Here is a 22,271-nt window from a genome sequence, read left to right on the forward strand (position 1 = left end):
TAGAATAAACGCTATGTAAACAGTTCAAACAATACAGTACAAAGCGAGTGAGATTCAATTTTATCGGTCAATAAAGTGGGGGAAACAGCCTTCAGTGTGAAAACACAAAAATGCGATTGTTTGATTTACCCGACGTCGCTTGTATGTACCGTTAAGTTATTGGGGACGAAGAAGAACACAGAGAATGAAAGGGAGGCAAAGAGATATGAAATAATTAATATTTCAAGATATCTTTCACCTTTATTTACTTTGACGAAACGCCGGTCCGACCTCTATGGCGGAATAGTTTGCGCAGCGCAATACGAAGCCAATTTCGAATCCCGTATTGCGCATGGGTGTCCTTGGAGAATGTCACTTACCAGTTTCATACTACCATCGTCGCGATTACCCAAGAAAAATCAAGGCTAAATAACAAGACTAAAATATATCAAGATAAAACACGGGTAAATCTACTCGCGAGGGTCCATCTGGATTGGGAAATTTCAATATTATTTATGAGACAGAAGTTTAGAGATTTAAATAAGGTTTGTACGTTCTTATTTGAGGGTTTTTGTTAAGTGTGAAATATTAATGTTAAAGAATCCACTGAAGATGTCAAATGTTGCCTAATAACGTTTCAGTGTAAGAAAATGCTTATGCCTCAACTCTACCCGTTAAATAAAAAGGGAGAGAAACAGATTGAAGAAGACTATACGCTTGAGAGAGGGAGGGAGAGAGCGAGGATCAGAGAAAGAAAACTAGAAAGTGTAAGGAACTAATGTTAATTGATTTTTAAATTATGTGCACGTCAGCAGCTAGGCTACTTGTGCCAGTCACACATTTTCTAAAACTTGGACTCCTTAGCAACAACTAAAACTATACTATCCCCGAGCATGAAGTCTCCATGCATTGGTTAAAAGCTAACCCTGTAAAGCAGCCCTGTATGGATTAACACTGGCAACAGCATGCCAGACAGGATTATACTGCCCGTGGATCCAGTCGTCAGAGCCTTGTTAGCTTGCAAGACTGCAGCTACCTGGCTGTACTACGTGGAAGTGAGGATTGCTTTTGGTTGCCTCCTCAAAAGGTTACTCCAGGAAGTAATGGAAGGATGGATTAGTTAGTGATACACGGAGAGGAAGGGGACGTAGATTAATAAGACAGAGGGGCAGACTAGGACTGAGAGATAGTGAGGTGGAGGGAGACTAAGACTGAGAGATAGAGAAAGGGAATTGAGAGATGGAGTAAGACTAGAGAAAGAGAGAGACTAAAAGACAGAGAGAGGGAGGGAGACTAGAGAGGCAATAGACTAAAACAGAGGAAGGGAGACTATAGAAAGAGAGAGACTACGACAGAGAGAGATGGTGACACGAGAGACTGAGACTGAGAGAGGGAGGGAGACTATAGAAAGAGAGAGACTAAGACAGGGAGATATGGTGACACGAGAGACTAAGACTGAGAGAGGGAGGGAGACTAGAGAAAGAGAGAGACTAAGACAGAGAGAGATCGTGACAGAAGAGAATGAGAGTGAGAGAGACTAAGACTGAGAGAGGGAGGGAGACTAGAGAAAGAGAGAGACTAAGAAAGAGAGAGATCGTGACAGGAGAGACTGAGAGTGAGAGAGACTAAGAATGAGAGAGGGAGGGAGACTAGAGAAAGAGAGAGACTAAGACAGAGAGAGGTCGTGACACGAGAGACTGAGAGTGAGAGAGACTAAGACAGAGAGGGAGGGAGACTAGAGAAAGAGAGAGACTAAGACAGAGAGAGATCGTGACAGAAGAGACTGAGAGTGAGAGAGACTAAGACTGAGAGAGGGAGGGAGACTAGAGAAAGAGAGAGACTAAGACAGAGAGAGGTCGTGACACGAGAGACTGAGAGTGAGAGAGACTAAGACTGAGAGAGGGAGGGAGACTAGAGAAAGAGAAAGACTAAGACAGAGAGAGAGATCGTGACACGAGAGACTAAGAGTGAGAGGGACTAAGACTGAGAGAGGGAGGGAGACTAGAGAAAGAGAGAGACTAACACAGAGAGAGGTCGTGACACGAGAGACTGAGAGTGAGAGAGACTAAGACTGAGAGAGGGAGGGAGACTAGAGAAAGAGAGAGACAAAGACAGAGAGAGATCGTGACAGGAGAGACTGAGAGTGAGAGAGACTAAGACTGAGAGAGGGAGGGAGACTAGAGAAAGAGAGACTAAGACAGAGAGAGATCGTGACAGGAGAGACTGAGAGTGAGAGAGACTAAGACTGAGAGAGGGAGGGAGACTAGAGAAAGAGAGAGACTAAGACAGAGAGAGGTCGTGACACGAGAGACTGAGAGTGAGAGAGACTAAGACTGAGAGAGGGAGGGAGACTGAGAGTAAGAGAGACTAAGACAGTGAGAGAGATCGTGACACGAGAGACTGAGAGTGAGAGAGACTAAGACTGAGAGAGGGAGGGAGACTAGAGAAAGAGAGAGATCGTGACAGGAGAGACTGAGAGTGAGAGAGACTAAGACTGACAGAGGGAGGGAGACGAGAAAGAGAGAGACTAAGACAGAGAGAGGTCGTGACACGAGAGACTGAGAGTGAGAGAGACTAAGACTGAGAGAGGGAGGGAGACTAGAGAAAGAGAGAAACTAAGACAGAGAGAGATCGTGACAGGAGAGACTGAGAGTGAGAGAGACTAAGACTGAGAGAGGGAGGGAGACTAGAGAAAGAGAGAGACTAAGACAGAGAGAGGTCGTGACACGAGAGACTGAGAGTGAGAGAGACAAAGACTAAGAGAGGGAGGGAGACTAGAGAGAGAGAGACTAAGACAGAGAGAGGTCGTGACACGAGAGACTGAGAGTGAGAGAGACTAAGACTGAGAGAGGGAGGGAGACTAGAGAAAGAGAGAGACTAAGACAGAGAGAGATCGTGACAGGAGAGACTGAGAGTGAGAGAGACTAAGACTAAGAGAGGGAGGGAGACTAGAGAAAGAGAGAGACTAAGACAGAGAGAGGTCGTGACACGAGAGACTGAGAGTGAGAGAGACTAAGACTGAGAGAGGGAGGGAGACTAGAGAAAGAGAGAGACTAAGACAGAGAGAGATCGTGACACGAGAGACTGACAGTGAGAGAGACTAAGACAGAGAGGGAGGGAGACTACAGAAAGAGAGAGACAAAGACAGAGAGAGATGGTGACACGAGAGACTGAGACTGAGAGAGTGAGAGAGACTAAGACTGAGAGAGGGAGGGAGACTAGAGAAAGAGAGAGACTAAGACAGAGAGAGATCGTGACACGAGAGACTGAGGGTGAGAGAGACTAAGACTGAGAGGGGGAGGGAGACTAGAGAAAGAGAGAGACTAAGACAGAGAGAGATCGTGACAGGAGAGACTGAGAGTGAGAGAGACTAAGACTGGGAGAGGGAGGGAGACTAGAGAAAGAGAGAGACTAAGACAGAGAGAGATCGTGACAGGAGAGACTGAGAGTGAGAGAGACTAAGACTGAGAGAGGGAGGGAGACTAGAGAAAGAGAGAGACTAAGATAGAGAGAGATCGTGACACGAGAGACTGAGAGTGAGAGAGACTAAGACTGAGAGAGGGAGGGAGACTAGAGAAAGAGAGAGACTAAGACAGAGAGAGGTCGTGACACGAGAGACTGAGAGTGAGAGAGACTAAGACTGAGAGAGGGAGGGAGACTAGAGAAAGAGAGAGACTAAGACAGAGAGAGGTCGTGACACGAGAGACTAGAGAAAGAGAGAGACTAAGAAAGAGAGAGATCGTGACAGGAGAGACTGAGAGTGAGAGAGACTAAGACTGACAGAGGGAGGGAGACTAGAGAAAGAGAGAGACAAAGACAGAGAGACATGGTGACACGAGAGACTGAGACTGAGAGAGTGAGAGAGACTAAGACTGAGAGAGGGAGGGAGACTAGAGAAAGAGAGAGACTAAGACAGAGAGAGAGATCGGGACACGAGAGACTGAGAGTGAGAGAGACTAAGACAGAGAGGGAGGGAGACTAGAGAAAGAGAGAGACTAAGACAGAGAGAGGTCGTGACACGAGAGACTGAGAGTGAGAGAGACTAAGACAGAGAGGGAGGGAGACTAGAGAAAGAGAGAGACTAAGACAGAGAGAGATCGTGTCAGGAGAGACTGAGAGTGAGAGAGACTAAGACTGAGAGAGGTAGGGAGACTAGAGAAAGAGAGAGATTAAGACAGAGAGAGAGATCGTGACACGAGAGACTGAGAGTGAGAGAGACTAAGACAGAGAGGGAGGGAGACTAGAGAAAGAGAGAGACAAAGACAGAGAGAGGGAGGGAGACTGAGAGACTGAGACTGAGAGAGTGAGAGAGACTAAGACTGAGAGAGGGAGGGAGACTAGAGAAAGAGAGAGACTAAGACAGAGAGAGGTCGTGACACGAGAGACTGAGAGTGAGAGAGACTAAGACTGAGAGAGGGAGGGAGACTAGAGAAAGAGAGAGACTAAGACAGAGAGAGATCGTGACAGGAGAGACTGAGAGTGAGAGAGACTAAGACTGAGAGAGGGAGGGAGACTAGAGAAAGAGAGAGACTAAGACAGAGAGAGGTCGTGACACGAGAGACTGAGAGTGAGAGAGACTAAGACTGAGAGGGGGAGGGAGACTAGAGAAAGAGAGAGACAAAGACAGAGAGAGGGAGGGAGACTAGAGAAAGAGAGAGACTAAGACAGAGAGAGGTCGTGACACGAGAGACTGAGAGTGAGAGAGACTAAGACTGAGAGAGGGAGGGAGACTAGAGAAAGAGAGAGACTAAGACAGAGAGAGAGATCGTGACACGAGAGACTGAGAGTGAGAGAGACTAAGACAGAGAGGGAGGGAGACTAGAGAAAGAGAGAGACAAAGACAGAGAGAGATGGTGACACGAGAGACTGAGACTGAGAGAGACCTAAGACTGAGAGAGGGAGGGAGACTAGAGAAAGAGAGAGACTAAGACTGAGAGAGGGAGAGACTGTGATGAAAAATGGAGGAAGAAAAACTAACTAATAAGTAGATTAACAGAGAAAGTGAGAGAAATAGGTACAGAAACAGACCAAGAAAGAGAAGCGGAGTAAGAATGGAATATAGACAAGGAAACAATCTAAGAGAATCTTAAGATCCAAGATCATATTCCACCTCAAATCATTTCATCCACCTTTCAGCCCAACGGAATTGACTGATTTGCCAGTCTCAAGAGAGCACTCTTGAATAATCAGTCTCGGATCATGGCCTTGTGTCGATTTCTATACACTTCCGACCTTCTTCCTTAGAAATTTTCAAGTCCTACGTTCCCTTCCCTCCTCCCGTCTGAAAGATAAAAAGAAAAACAGCGTTATAGCATGGAAACTATCACCCTATCCAGACAAAGTATGCCATGAGTAGAATCTTCATACAAGGGGAAAAGTAGCGATGGAACAAGTAGAGAGGGTGGCATGATGAGGTACCGAACTTCCAGTGTAACGACCTCATCTCGTAAGAAAACCAGCCCGGAAGTTTTTACCCTGCACTTTGTCAGCGCCTATTATTATGCAAACTTTACTTCATTTCGGCGCTTGAAGCGGGAGGTGGAGCATGATTGCCCGAGCCACTTAAGGAGGGGAGAGATGGAAGGGGTTGAAACTTCCCCAGAATTTTGCGTGGAAGGAGGAACGAACTCGGCTCCCGCGGAATATAAATGTGTCTTCTCCCTGCGAGCGGAAGGACAGGGAAAGAATTGGTGATGGTGCCGCGTGTTGCATCAGCGCAGGTGCAAATTTAATTTCAGTTAATACTTGGACGAACTAGCAAGGAGCTCCATCTTCAGTTCTTTATGATATTTACTTAGGCTGTTTTTGGGAGAGTGCTGTAAATTTTAAAGTACGTGCACTTTAACGGTCCTTGTATTGAACTTCTATGGCTGGAAACATGTATTCAACACTGGAGAATGAGCCCAATCGACTGGTAAGAAATTCTTATGAGATGTTTGTGTGTGGCCTCTCGTGGGTTGTGACGTTCTGTGCATTGATCACATAAAACCTTAGGTTTATCGTATATATGCGGGCGCATTTGGTGCGAAACACACCCAACTTGCAACAAAAGCTAAAACTAAATGCTGAGAGCTTTAAATTGGCCCTACTAACCTAATTATGTCTAACCTACATTTAGTTTTGGCTCTTGTGGAAGATGGGTGTGTGTCCCGCACCAGACCCTATACGGACTTCTGCGATGGTGCAGTGGTAACGTCGTCGCCTTGTAATCAAGGGGTCCCGCGTTCGATAGCCGGTGGAGGCGCATAGTGGTTCAGATCCCACTTTAAACTGTAGGTCCAGTCCCGTTTAGCCTTTATGTGCATAATGTGGACTTAAAACAACAAATCAAATCTGCTTTATTTGAGTACCAATCTGTATGTATTTATTGAACTCTACAGGTACATACCTAATTACAGAGCCCATATATGGATACATAGTGAATACAGTTACATATTTCTGTAATATAGAGATACAAGAAGAAAAAATATTATCAATACCAGTCGGTGCTTAAAGTGGACTAACTAACTAACTCTCTAGCCTTCTTAAACCCGAAGGTTCATGGCTGCAGCAACACAGGCCTTCCATCTGTCCCTATCTTGAGCAAGATCTATATACTCTTTTCCATCCCTACCGATGGAAAACCTACTTAAAACTAAATCAAACTCAAATTTATGCAGATTTTAGTTCCTAGATCTACATCGTGTATGTAATTTACGGGCTAAATGCACTAAATGATTTTTAATTTTTTCACCGTGATTTAATGTAAAACAATGCTTTCTCAGTAACGTTTAGCGTTAATGCAGGCTTTTTCCACAGAAAGGTTTTTCGATCACCTTTAGCAGTAGTTTGATACCCTGTTGAGGTACATTGCACTGGTTTCGGAATCCTACTCTATCTGAGAACACATTCAACTTAAAACAATGTTTAAATACTCGTCTGATGAAATAGTATGCTCCTTGTGGTGAAATTTGGGGCATATTTAATAAACAGCAAATTTTACACACTCGCGAGCATGTGCCGATATGTATAAACGCTGTATCGTGCCATCGAAAATAGGCTTCATGAAGTTCTGTGTTTGGCCTCAATTAACATGACAGTTGTAAATGTGTGCTGACGTGTTTGCAAAATTGTCTTTTCCACGATGTGTGTTTGAACCTTCGCGAATGCAGATTCATTCCCCCACGTTAGTTTTGATCTACCTGCTTTATTGCTTGTCGCGTTCGTTCAAATCCCCAGCTACTTTCGCCGTGGAATGATTATTGTTCGCTGGAGTTTTGAGGGACGACGAGTAGCAGCACGTGCAATTCGCGAAAACTCAATATAACAACTTTTGGGACGAAACGCTTTTCAACAACTGCAATATAGCTCAAGTGTGACGTTATACGACCGTCATGCTTCCTCTTTCATTTCATCTTCTCTTTTATGGTATCACACGGCAATGAAAGCCAAAGGCTAGTGTCCTGAGGATTTCATTCGATGTGTTGGGTAATTTCGAGAGGTAGCCGAATGCATTCGTCTTCTAGGTAGGGACCGGTAATGCTAATGTTGCGAACTCGACAGTTTTTGAGTCCCATTTTTAAAACAAGAGTTGTTTTGATGTTGCCCCAGCCAATTGTCGAGATAAAAAATCTTGCCTCGTGGCTGTCGCACCAAATGATAAGACTTTATGAAGACCAATAACCCCATGGGAAGAATGTAACTGGTTAGTGGATAAAAATAAAAAGAGCTAGCAAGTGACGATTTTGAGGGCCCAATCCCAACTGCCTCCCCGAAATGTCCTCCAACTCCCCAAAATTTCCAAATGTGGACTTTGACGGACGGGCGTCATCGTCAATTTAGTTTGCGCAGCAGTTTTCATTAACAAATATATTGAAGATGAAATATTCTGATTAATTGGATTTTTTGAGCCCGAAATGGAAATTGCCAATGAAATCAACACCAACAGAGGAAACTAAAGGATTCCATTAAATCCAGTCGTTGTCAACTAATTTAAACCAAAGTTTATATTTGTCAACATACCTAGACATAATCGAACTGATGCTGTATTCATTATTCCAAAATTTACTTATTAACATTTTAACGAGTAATATTATTTGGATCGAAGCATCGACTTTTATAACAGCGAATTTATCTGGCTACAGGCTCACGATGGTTGAGAATAACCGCTCTAAAAGATCTTTAGACGAGCACCACAAGACATTTATGCTAGCCGGTTCAAACTTATCTACACTCTGTCCCAGAAGTCTGTGGAGCAAGCGAAGAGAAACAAATCCTCTGCGCAAGTAGTGACTAAAGAGGACTGTACCAATGAACCAGTCGTTTGCAGTAGCGCGTACGGTTTCGCTCCCCCCACTTGCTTTTTCCCCTTCTTGCAATGTTGAAATAGGTACTTCAGCGGCAAAGTTAATTTACTTCGTTGAAATGTTGCATTACGTCCTAGGCGTAATGGCTGTTACTATTTGTGGGTTAGAACTACCTCTTTGAAATTGCTGTGTAATTGACCGAGAATATTTGGATGAAACTACAGCTTTTAGACTGCATTTATAGACTTCTTACATATTATGTAGTTCTTATACTACACCTAATATTATGCAAGGTCGATTTTTTACACATGACGATTTTGTAGCAATTTTTTATGCTTGTTTGGACAGATTAAATTGTATTGTTTTCTTTTTTTCTGCAGAATGTGTTGAGGGAGTTGGAGCAAAAGAAACCCCAACTAGACGAACTGGTCCACACTGCCGAGAGCCTTAAAGCTGATTCTAACAGGCAGCAGCTTCATGGGAAGGGTAAGTACCCAATGATGATTTCTCTCTCGTTAGGTTGCTTCACATGATGCAATTTGTCAACTTTTGCGATGCTTCGTTCTTAAGACTATGCGATGTTCCAATACGTATTATCTTAATTTGATCCACAGGTTTAGAGAGGAGAATGGGATTACTTTCGGTAAAGGGTATATCAGGGTAACACTAAGAGATGTAAGTTAATCAGTGTACTGTTGACAGGAGAAATGCGTCCCGTTCCATCCTGAAGAGGAGTCATTCTCACTTTGCTTTGGATTGGACGTTCATCGTAATCAGCACCACTTGATGGAAGGTTTGGACGTGGAAGTGGAGACAGTATTGTAGTCATCGTGTTCAAATTTTTGAGGAAAGGTGTGTCTGTCGTGAGCATGTCTCTTCACAACCCTGCGCTTTATATTTCAATAATGAAACTTCTGCACCCCGATTTTTAAATATTAATATGAATTTTTGTAAAAGAGAAGGGGGAACTTTTCTTGCTTTAGGTAACGAGTGCAGATAACCAAAGAATTTTTAATTCATTCAATCGAAGCACAGTTATAGTTTCATTCGTGTTCATATTTCCTTACACTGGGAAAATTCATGTTTTAGTTCGTAGGAAATTCATCGTGCTTCGTGGTTACTTACTTCCATTGTATTCAAATAACCACTCACTTCATTGGAATATCACTCCAGGCGGTGGTTGATTTTGTCTTTTGATTTAAATTTGATGTTTACTTGGCCAAAAATACTGTTTACATGGTCAAAAGTACTGTTAATATGGTCAAAAGTACTGTTTTACTTGGTCGGAAATGCCGTTTACTTGGTTGTAAATGCCGTTTACTTGGTTGGAAATGCTGTTTACTTGGTTGCAAATGCCGTTTACTTGGTTGCAAATGCCGTTTACTTGGTTGGAAATGCCGTTTACTAAGCCCAAAATACCGTTCACCTGGCCCAAAGTATCGTTCCTTTGACTAACACTTTCTTCTTGGGGATTACCACCCAGCAAGTTGAATCTATGAATCACAGAAAGTACCCTATATCTAGCTGGAATTTGATATTTCTGTGACATCGCAAATGTAACATTACTGAGTCTATAGGAACCTCATGCATACATTGATTGGTAGCGCAGAATGATTTTTTTTCATTTAATTTGAACTGAAAGTGATGTCTTTTAACATGCAAACTGTTAGCAAATAGCATTTGCATAAATTTAGCGGACAAATTTCACAAGCATCATTTCATTGTTATTTTAATTTTGTTTAATGCAACAGTGTTATCTGCAAATTGTCAGTAATGAGAGCAAACACAGGTGGATTGGGATGGGGGATCGGATTTGAGTCATGAATATTAAATGATTCCCGCGAGACGCTCAACTGTTTAATCTGAGCGAACGAACAGTTCGTCACAAAAAATGTTAAATTGACGTCGTCCTCGAGAGACTCGCCCACGGGAGACAGTTTGCGAGTCTAGACCATTAATGACGTGACCCCTGCGTTAAGTACATCCACCCCCCTCGCCCTATCACCTCCCCTCCGATGCTTGACTAGCGCTTCTTCCCTCCTCTTTATTCCTCGGCGCCTCTCGCCTTTCCTTTCCTCAAACATATCGAGTACGTGAGTGACAGACCAAGGGTGCGTTACCATGGCGACCGACTCTTTTTCTCGCTCTCTCTCGCATCCTGATCTTTCGCGACAGATTTCTTCCCCCTTCTCCATTCCTTCTTGTGGTTTTGTCGCGGCGTGCGGGAAACTGTATCGTGGATCTGTTCCCTGATGCGTGTTCTTATCTGTTGCGACGTGAGTGTGAGGTTGTCGTTGTAGGAGCTCCGATCAGTGCAACTACATTTGCTTTCTCTCTCTCATATATAAAGGCTATTTTTTCAGGAAAGGGTGAGGGACAGTGTGTGTTATTGGTTATAAATATAGACCGAATTTTAAATGGAAGAAGTTCCTCTAAAATGGACATAAAATAGTATAGTTTATTTGCACTCTACTAAAAATACTGTTATGTATTAATGTTATACAGGGTGAACAGAAACTATAGGGATAAACTTCAGGAGGTGATTCCTGACAGGTAAAGGAACAAAAAAGTTCATATCAACATATGTCCGGAAATGGACGGTGAGCCTGCAATAAAGCAATTAGTACCGGTACTCATTAGATGGCATGACTTTCATCCATGTTACAACACGTGTTGAAAGTGGCCTCCATGGGATGCAATGCAAGCGTCCACACGTCGCATCATGGAATGCCTCACTTGTTCAATTGTTCTAGCCTGTACCCGAATAGCGTCACAGGCTACACGGACACGCTGTTCAAGGGTCTGCACACCAGGAACTGGCTCAGCATATACAACACTTTTCAGATGCTCCCACAAGTAAAAATGAAGGGGTTTGTGTCCGGTAATCGAGCAGGCCATGCCGCAGGGCCTCCTCGTCTGATCCATCTTCCAATCTTCTGGGGGAAAATGTTGTTGAGATGTTGACGAAGAATAATGCGAAAGTGGGCTGCCGCTCCATCATGCATCAGCCACATTACCTGTCGTATTGGCACAGGCACCTTCTGAAGCAAAAGAGCAGAGTGTTCTGCAGGAATTCCAGATACGTCTTTCCATTAAGGCGTTTTGGAAGAACAAATGGTCCAAGTAGGTGGTTGCCCAAACATTGATGCTGAACCGTTGCTGATGAGACGATTCAACCATTCCCCGAGGATTGGCTGTAGCCCACAGATGACGATTGTGTAGGTTGCCTATGCCGTCTCTACCAAAGGTCGCTTCATCGTTGAAGTGGACTGACGACAGAAATCCCAATACGGTGGTGGCCTGTTGGAAAAACCAGCGACAAAACCGTTCCCTTGGAGGAAAATCCGTTGGTGATAATCCCTGCACACGTAGCAGGTGATAGGGATAGTAGCGGTTTTCATACAGGATACACAACACCGTCGCTTGACTTACACCATGCTGGCGAGCCACTTGCCTGGAGCTTGTACTGGTGTTGTTCTCAATATCGTGTAGCACATGTTCCTCCAGATCTGTTGTACGCACATTCCGCGGCCGCCTTCCATGTTAGCCTGTATGAAAGGACCCAATGGTGCTGTCTGTCCGTGTACGTGGCTCGATAAATCCGTGCGACCTCTCGACCGTTTCCATCTACTTGACCGTATACGAAAACCATCCCGGCTTGTTCCTGGTATGAATAAAGGACCATGGTGCTTCGACGTAGCTCTAATCACACAATCTACAGAGGTTGATTCATTTATATTGAGCCGAATTCGATTGTGCTACCTACCTAGGAAATACAGTGTTTCCACCACCGCTTGTGTTCGATCTGCAGGCCACCACTATTGACTATTGCCCGGCATCGGAGTTTCCATTGCAGGAGACTGCGTTGCAGCTGGACCATTGGTATTGCATCCCACTCCTCGTTACAGGCTTTCCACAGGCCGGAGATGGTGCGGACTCGACGATGGGACAGGCGCCGCTTGAGGAGTCCGAAAGCACAATAGTCCATTGGACTGGCATCTGGACTCTTGACAGGGATGTCAGAGAAGAGAATTGCAGAAATTCCAGTTTCCTGTTCCACTTCCACCGATCACCCGCTAGATGACGTTCATACAGCCTCTTGCAGTTCCTTTTTCGCTCAGCCACATGACACGGTTTCAGGGCGTACACACTGCTCTTGTGAATGACCTTGTGGCGTAAATACCTGTGAATGGCGCGGTTGATTGTCGCCTGAGATGTGCGGCATTTGCTGGCCGTTGCACGCTGTGTGGGGGGATTTTTGGAGGTCGCCATACGCCGAACAACATGCAATAGCGGCAGGGTTCTCTTCTCGGGAGGCCGGTTTCTAGCTGCCGGTTTCTAGGTGTGGTGGGCCCAGGACTCTGTGCCGCATATTTCCATATAATACGAATCACAGTGTACTTTACACATTTCTACGATGCGCGACGCCGTGGACTTACCATCGGAAAGGGCAACAATGTACCCCTCCCAGAATCTGTTCAGTTTCGGCAGCATCAAACTACGCTCGACCACACTGCTCTACTGCGTGACTAACGAGATGCTGTTTCACATGCACGGTACAGTGGCACATTGAATTCGGCTCAATATAAATGAATCATCTTCTGTACAACACAAGAAAGCACACTGTGAGTGTTGTTATGAGAGGATGATGTCGTTCTTCAGTGTCATCTACCTTGGCAAATATGCGTTTCCGGACATATGTTGATATGAACTTTTTTGTTCCTTTTCCTGTCAGGAATCACCTCTTGAAGTTTGTCCCTATAGTTTCTGTTCGCCCTGTATATTGGGCCTTCTTCTAAAATAACATTTTAGAGGAGTGCAAAAGTAAACTATAGTCCTTTCTCATTTCCTTTTTTCGAGGTAAAGTACAGCGAATAATCTTACCATCCGTTTCGATGAAACCTTCCTTGCAACAGCTGACGTCATTCCATAGCTTGCTGCCACTTGTACCTGGCTTCGTCATTTCACTGACACTCATTACTGTCGTCACTATCACACAGTTAAGTTAAAAATATTCTAAAAAACTTGACAATAAAAGTCTAAATCTAGCAGAAGTACACTTTCAACCCAACAGGCATGCCGCTTACAATACGTTTGTTGCTGCGTAAGGCCAGATCGCATTGTTTCAACAATCGCTGCAATGTACTCCCAACACTCATGGAGGGAAGATAAGGTAGAAGGCGCTTGTTCTATCTTTCTTCTAAATCGCACCAAATGGAAAATTGTTGAATGTTTTGTTCAGGAAAAAACAGTCGTAGAAAATATTTCATATCTTGTCAATAAATGGACCAAGGAAGATATTTTTTAAAAAGTTAAGCTAGGGAATGTAGGCTGAAAGAAAAGGGAAGTCAAAATCATGTAATCTTGTTGGTGGAAGATAAATATCAACACTATTGTTATTTATTCCATGATCCGTGTTCAAAAATGAAAAAGGACTTCCCTATAAAATCCGGTCTCTGGTTATAAATAATATCGGGAAGAAAAAATATATATGGATAGAATTGATAGTGTTTTCGAACAAGTGTGTGAATTCACACTTTTTTGTTTGTCGACGTCAAATATTATGGAAGACTGTCCACACTGCTCTTGGTTAAGGTGTTTGGAGTTCTTTTTTTTTTAAAAAAAATGGTGTAGATTATAAATAATTCCAAGGCTACTGAGATGGCTGTACACACAGAACGCGAAACGTGTCGATTGACACAAATATGCTGACTCCCATAACACAAGAACGTGCGTAAACTGTTAATGATGCACTTTATGGTGCATCAAAATACACACAGAAATGCACAAAAGAGAACTTTTATCAGCTGCTGTTAAAAATTCATCAAGTGGAAAGAACAAGCACGATCATTTCAAAGAAAACAAAATTACTCTTTTAACTGCTGATGCACTGAAAGTGCATCAACCTTGATGATTTGATGCATTTTGAGTTCTGTGTGCACGTACACACAGAGTAAGTAGTAAATGCATAATCTGAAACAAAAAAATGCATAGTTTGTAACTCAGACCAATTGTTTAAATGCATCATCGAAAAAGATGCAGGATGGTGCATAAAAGGACGCATCAACCTATGAACTAAAGTGCACCTAGACAAGGAAATACTCACTTGCATCATATGATGCACTTTGGTGTTACATTTATCATATACAAAAATTCACAAGGTTGCATGAACATGTAAACCTGATTTCTTGAAGAGCCCATAAAATACACTTTATTGCATCAATCGATGCGTTATTGGTGCATCAATAGATATGATGCATTTTACTTTTATGTGTGTTAACATACACACATACCCTATTACTATTGTAGATCTGACAAACAAACCAAATAATTAGTTATACGAATTTCTGGTTGGTGAAAGGGTAGCCTTTTAGCTGTAGCTTGTCTACTACTATCTACGGATTAAGTACGGAACTACGTATTAAGCTGTGTTGCCATTTATAAGCACTGCCAATTAAATGAGCATTAGGGAAGCTTTTTCCCCTTCTTCATCTAATTTTTAATATATTGCTTGGAGAAGTCGGTAATTTCCTTGCCTGTAAAGTGCTTACGTTCATGTTTTTCTCATCTGAGAGAATATGCTGTGCTCATCACCTGTGAAGTCCAATTTGATTTTCGTCTGAGGAGGGGAGGGGTACGTGTTCACTCCCCCTTTCGCTTTTCTGTCACCACGATGCAAGCTTTTCTGTCGTTAGCTGAAATTATTCAGCAGTTACCAGTACGTGGCTTGCTGTCATTCCTTGATGCTGTATGCCAATGTTTAATTTCGTTTGAAATGTGATTAGGGAGGTAAATAACAAAGGAGAAAGTTTGAAGAGCGCTAATTAGATATATAATACAGAGCGGTGGGCTGCGTGCATGTAACCCGCTTCCCTATACAAATCCATATCGTACCATTAGTGCGTATTCCTAATTCGTTTATATTTATTCGTATGCCTGATGATATTTTCACACACTGCATTCATAGGATGACAAGATGTATCCATACGTAATTAGACCGCCCCATGGCAAGGAGAGTTGGGGTAAAAATGGCTGGTCCTTTGCCAGGGTTTCTTGTGTGAAGTACGGGTGAGAAACACTGGCATTCCTTCCCCCGCCCGTTAATTCGCAGCCTTGTCTGTAGTCGAGATTATAATGAGGTACTCACATTTCATTATTAGGTTATAGTTCCACACCGAAGATACACACACATACATATATACACATATGCATACATACATACAATTTGCCACCTGGGATCGGTCACACTGGGGATGTAATTCTGAATGAATGTCGGTCGTTGCCCAAATTTTGAACGTGCAGCCGGTCGGGTCCGACAGGAGAAGGAAAAGATGAGGAAGGCTGACTGAGAACTCTCTCTGCACTTATCTGGCCCAATCACCGCTGGCCAATGGCGAATACGTCCCTTGATTCGAAAATGCATGCGACCCGTGAATTTTGGGCTTAAACGGCACACATGGACTTTGAGCGGACCCGACACTCCACGCGTGTGTACATGGTGTTCAAGCTAAGTGTGTTGTTTTCCAAAACTGGTCCTCTTTATTGCAACTGAGAGTGACACTTTTGTTTCTCGCTTGAAGGTTTTTCTCCTTCTCTACTACCGGGTTGGACGCTTCTATTAGGAAGATCAACCCGCTAGTACCAAAATAATTTCCTTGTTTCACCAGCGTCATGTTTGATGTTGTTTGTCCGATTGGGCCAGCGTACTGTACAGAGAGAGAGCGACGTATTTCATGGTTTTTGAGATTCGCCCAATTTCCTTCCTATATATATATATCCGCTTCCTCTTGAGTAGCGTCAGCAAAAAAAAGGTAAAGTGTTCCCCTGTGCATAGCACCACGCCATGAAGGCGTATAGGGGGTGTGGGGGTAACGCCCCACACTTTCTTGATCCGGTCGTGAGTGGGGGTGATGTGATCAGCATCACGCCCCTGACCGCCTTTACCCCCCAGGGTTTCCCCCAGGTACCCATGTTATTCGACGCTGGGTGAGTAGCTTCAGCACATAAGCGAAATTCGATACAGTCTTCCACTTTTCAATATGGCGTGCTGTTCTGTTAGTGTCTAGCACAGACCATATTAGAATCTCCATTTTGTGTTGGTTCGCATTTAATGACTTCAGTGTGCAGAGTTCATGAACTATTGCCACTAAAAATATGCTTTCCTTCTTTAGACGGAAAAGAATGGTGAAATGTGCTTTGTGTGCTGCAAATTATGATCATTACACGTGCGTGACATTGGTCCATAAAGTAAGCGGAGTTGTGTATTCTGCAGCAAGAAGTAGTTTCCTAATCTGAACGCCTCGCTAGGCAAATTTTGTTCATTATCTTAGTGTCGGGTCAGATTGTTTACGAGATAAGCAAGGGAACGATGTTGAGAGAAATGAGCTTTCTGTCATGAAATTCTTGTTCCAGGATTTCCACTGTTTCGGTAAATCCTAATGCGTATGTGCGTTTGTGTGTATATAGAGAGAGATTTACGTTTTCGCCCATTTCTGACATTTTCAAAACCACATTTTGGGCGTAGCGGGTTACGTGCTAGACGCTCGATCTTATCACTGAAATTTCTGGGTTCGAGTCCCGGCGTGGCCATGTTTGCTCTTTTTTATTGTCCCTTTATTCCTTTCATATAATCATCACTCATCTTCATCGATTAGATTAGCAAAATATGGCAGAAAAGCTATTCTAAATAACTAATACTATGTTGTTGGAACTTACGGAACGTATCTGATGGGAATGTTATGTTATCACTTGTGCTACAATTTGCCAGTAAAGCTTTTGAAATTTAGTGCCTGATTTGTGGAAGACCGTTAGTGTCACCAATTTTTATAAATGCCTTACCTGAGGGAAACGAATGAACGCTTTTCAAAATGGTGTGCTTTAAAGCTACCATAACAGAACCTTGAAATATACAACGTGTATCATCATAAAAAACTTACCAGGTTTATTATTAAAATAATATCTGAAAGACAAAAATGAGGTTTGTTGTATAACAATGAGAAAATCTTATAGTTTTGTTTTCGTGCGCAAGACTTTTGTAAAAACGGTCATTGTGGCGCTGGTGCAGTGTTAAAGAAAATAGTGACTTTCACAGGTGCAGAAGAAACAGGCTATGTGTTCAAGTTCCCAGACCTTACACCCCTAGACTTCTACATTTGGGGCTTTGTGAAAGACAAAGTCTATGTGCCACCTATGCTGCAGAATGTGCCTCAGCTAGAGGAGAGAAAAAGATTAGAAACGCTCTTCCTTTGGTTGACGAGGAGTTCTTGAGAAAAGTGTGACAAGAACTGGAATTTCGATGGGATGTGTGTCACATAACTGGTGTAAAGCACATTTAACATTTGTAGCCATTCATAGAAATTTGAAGTATTAGGGATTGATACACAAAAAATATAATTGTTGTATTTCATACAGTTTAATCGAAATAAATTCTTAAAGTTGTTTATTCTATTGTGATACAATCTGTAGAGTTGGTGAAAAGGCACTCTTCCATCGTTCCTGGGACAGTTAGGGAGTGGTAGAAAGTGTCTGCCCTGCATCGTCTAACCGAGACGGAAAGATGACGCAGAAACGTTTAATAACTGAAGAAAATCGCAAATACAATTCAATAACAATGTAATCCCAGAGGCTGACACGTCAGTTGTCTGCGCATCGTTCGAATTGATTTCTTATACTTGATCCAATTTTTTTTTCTTGTGTATTATTTAGTTTCCCTTATTGATTCATTTGTTTCCTTTTTTTGTATATTTTTTTGCTCTTATGCTCTCCAGCAACTTTGTACGAATTCTTCGCAGAGAAAAACCACCCCTTCGCGCCCGCTCCCCCAGTAGGCTCTTGGTATAATCTACTTAGTGCAATGCAACAGTCTCAAACGAACATAGCATACGCTTCCCTACCCTCAGTGGGAGATGCTATCTATCTAATTCTTCTTTTCGGTTTATCTCGAATGCTACGGCTCCGACGTTCCGGGCCTGGCTAAATCCCTCGCGTGGTTAAAAGCGTGAAAACAAACTTTATCTCCTCTGGTATCCAGCACACGCGATGCGGTGTAATTCAGATTCCTCCGCAACGCTCGGAGATTTCTTCCTCTCTAAATAGATGGCAAGGGATGCCTAGCTTGTTTTCTCTGGAGGTGGGCGGCAGGAGAATGTGTGGGAGGCATTTGTTCTGCTGTGTGTAGTTGCAGTGTGCTTTCCCGCTCTTGTGTCTGTAATGTCGCTCATCATAATCTTGTCAGCCTCGGGTAAGCGCTGGTGTCTTCATAATAACTACATCACAGGAACCCGGGAATTAGCTCCGATATCACTTTCCAAAATAACCGTATTATAAAACGAACCCGAAGGCACTAACAAACATAAATAGAACAGGATCTCGTGCATCACATGGATATATTATAAAGTTCTACGACGCCAGAGGTCCCGCGTTCGAATGCCGAAATAGGTATGGGTGTTCTTTGTGAGAGTCCCTTCATCAATTTCATCACTCATCGTCGCGATTACCCAAAAGTGACAGGAAAGCTAAGTTGTTATAATAAACCAAATCAATCAGTATATCCATACCATGGTTCTCTTGTCTCAACGAATTCACATTTCCTGCTGCGACTGTCTCAATCCTTTCTCGCTTCTCCCTTTCATTCTTAAGCATTTCGTGGCACGATGTTCTCCAAATACCTTCAAATGACCTCCGTAGCAGGTTTGTCAACAGATTCCACAGACATGCCTTCCTAGGTTCATGGCATACCGTAGTACACTAGACTTAGGGGTTAGAAGAGGCTGCGCAATGCCACCTTGGTGGTTGATCGCAGTGAGTGGTCAACTCTTGATCCCGCTACCGGTTTGTCATATCCTGGACAGAGCTGATTATTCTACTGTGGTATCCCTTGATCAGTGTCATATAAACAACATTTATCGTCAATGTTAACCTACAGAGCCAAAAGAACGTCACGTATAATACAAACACAATAATACAAGCCTTTTACAGTACAGAGACAAATCTTCAACGCTTTTGAAGATAACCATCATCTTGTGATAACACGGCAGATGATGAATTGGAAACTTTTCCGTGCCACCGACGCGAAAATTGCATGCTTGTTATTGTTATTTCTACCGATACGTTGTTTGGATCTGGTGTGTGTGAATTCTAATACACCATTATTCACAAACGTGTACCTATATAAACTGAGAACACCTAGAACTAAACATGCGTAAACACTCTTTTTTTTAGCGTCTGTTTAATATGTCAACGGAATAAGTTGCACACAAAACGCGTTTATCATTATGCCAGCGTATTTTTGTTAGCAGACTGAAGCAAATTATTTCATCTCATTTCTTGGGCTTACATTTATTACTGTTGAGGCCTCCAAATGTACGAACCTGGTTAAGATCGTTCGCGTTGACACTTTCTCTAACTACCCAAAGGAAACCTGTAAAGTAACGTAAGAATACTTAGTTAAAATACCAACATTTTAAGACGTAGTGACTCAGAATCAAATGTCTCTGGAATTTTGTGAGCAAATTATATCGAAAACATAAAAATGATTTTGTGTGCCGTACAGTTTGTAACCTTGAAGTTTGGTAATTTTTGTTGGAAAGTTCTATGTTCTTACCTATAATTAATACACATATTTTTATTGATAAATACGACGCACTTGCATTTGTTTTATTTATCAACTATAATTTTATTCTCCCTGAATTTTCATTCTATCGTATTGCATAGTTATTAAAACTAATAAAATAATGAAGTGAAATAAACAAATGTTTTCATACAGAATACCTGCAATTGGATTTTGCGCAGGCCCTAGACGGGATTCTACGTTAGAATAAATATAATATTTTTAAAAGCAAAGTAAATGAATTGCAACTGGACCTAGTCGGATTTGATAGAAATTAATTTCTAGTTTTGTCTCTTCCTTTAACGGTTTCAGAATTCCTGGTGTCGTGGATTCGATTGCTAGTTAACCGTAGTTCCCCGCGCGTAGAGCGGACTTAACATACGAACTACCAACAGCTTTTAAACGAGAAATCTAATCAATAATCACTAATGTCTTTGCATAAGAGCAAGATGTGGGTGTGCTTCTGTGGAACAGGTGTCATTGTGAAACGATAGTACAGAAGTCGTTGTATTTGTAACGCCATTTACCTAGGTAATTCATAATTTTGTGGATCTTTCTTCAACCTATCGAACGCCTTTGCGAAATCTCTTCAGCCTGGACGTTATACAACCGAACCAACAGTAATGCTAGGCGGGTTGCGAGTGTGCGAGGCTGAAATGAATGACTACTTGTTCCGGCGGGCTGAGTTCGCCGGGTACTGAACGTGGCAACGTCGCTTCAGTATCGATCCTCAGACAAGCATGGTGACGGAAAGGGGCATGGGAGGCGCGGAGGGGGACAAGAGGGGAACCCTCCCGTGAAGGGTCCACTGAGAATTCGGGGAGGGAAAAGGTAGGGTGTGGAGGGGGGTGAAAAAGTTTGTATTAACGGAGTTTCCTCCAAGACCCGCGTGGAAGCGCCACTGTAGTCTGACTTGTTAAACGAGCATCTTCTCATTTAATTCTCTCCCTCCTTTCACCCCCTCCTCCCATCCAGGCACGCTAGATTTAGCAGTCAAAAGCAGTTACACTTGACGCGTCCAGAAACTTGTGTACTGCAAGGCTGGATAACCTGCTCAGTCTTAATTCACCGTACACATTTTATTTGCTGAGAGTTATTGTGACACCAAAAGGAGACAAGAGTGTCAACGAACTGAGTCTCGTCTCTGTTTTCGAACAAAAATTGGTATTCAGTTAGGAACATCGTACCACAACAAGTGAGGTATACACTAGAAATCGATTATAAACATTTGGAGGGGCCTCCCCGATGGCGCAGTGATAGCGTCGTCACCTTGTAATCAAGGGGTTCCGGGTTCGATACCTGGTGGAGGCTCAAGTGGTTCGGATCGTACTTTAAACTGTAGGCCCAGTCCCGATTAGCTTTACTGTGCATAAAGTGGACTTAAAACACCAAATCAATTAAATCAATAAACATTTGAAGAATTGATGAAAGCTAATTCGATAAAAATTAATATGTTGGGAGGATACGCGTCTACTTCTGTTAAACAGGTGTCATTGTGGAGCAATAGAAGGGGAGCAGTTTTCTTCGTAAAACGTGATTAGTGTAATTAATGCTCTCGTGAATCTTCCTTCAACCTTAGATCAATTAAGCGCCTTAACCAAATCTGATTTGATTTGGTTTTTATTATTCAGCTTCACTTTTCTTAAATGTTTGGTTAATTTCGGTGATAGGGTAAATGAAGAAAATCATGAAGGAGCACTCATAAAGAACTCCCATGCCCAAACCGGGATTAGGGACCCCCTCTGTCGTAGAGCGCTCTGCTAACCACTCCGCCGCCGAAGGTCGACTTAGCGAGCGAGATCTCTTCAGCCTGAACGCAATAGTAACACTGACCTAAGAATGCACCCTTTTTCCAGTTTTTTTCATTAATTGATTGTTTCGTGCAGAACATATATTGAGAAATGAAGACAGGAAAAATGTTAATGTGCGACATTAATAACGTAATACGTACGTATTTGTTTAAACCAGTTCCACACCCCGTCTTCCGCAAATACGAACATATGGGAAGCAAAGAATCAGGAAGGAAGAAGGAAAGCAGGAAAATTTGAAATGAGGAGGGGAAAAACCGTGCGTGGGTTTGGGGAGTAGGTTAAGTAAATGGGAGGTGAGTTGTGGTAAACTAACGTAAGGGTTTAGCGCCTTCGAGCAACAGAGATATATTGGATACTTTCATGAATAAATACATAATAAAATAGATTTAAAAATAACAATCTTAAATTTGGTTTGAAGTTCATAACATATGTTATTTAAGAGTTGCAATACATTAAAATTGTCAGGTACACATTACACTTATAATAAGTATATTCCTGGGTTAGTCCTGGTTGAACCTGCATTTCTCGCTGCAATTTGTACGTAGTACAAATCATAAGGTTGTATCCTTATTGAATGTGTAGACTTTG

General features: G+C 42.6%; 1 protein-coding gene across 16 annotated transcripts in view; it reads left to right on the forward strand.

Annotated features, from left to right (window-relative positions):
* The window catches only part of Dys (Dystrophin), a 1,073,030-nt gene that overhangs the window by 544,745 nt on the left and 506,014 nt on the right, over positions 1–22,271 (forward strand). For all 16 annotated transcript variants that reach the window (XM_083123868.1, XM_083123876.1, XM_083123873.1 and 13 more), the window contains one exon: positions 8,645–8,750. In XM_083123868.1, the coding sequence (XP_082979994.1) occupies positions 8,645–8,750 (106 nt within the window). The remainder of the gene's footprint in view (positions 1–8,644; positions 8,751–22,271) is intronic.

Source organism: Lepisma saccharinum, chromosome 6 (assembly GCF_977018435.1).
Source record: "Lepisma saccharinum chromosome 6, izLepSacc3.1, whole genome shotgun sequence".
Classification (NCBI taxonomy): domain Eukaryota; kingdom Metazoa; phylum Arthropoda; class Insecta; order Zygentoma; family Lepismatidae; genus Lepisma; species Lepisma saccharinum.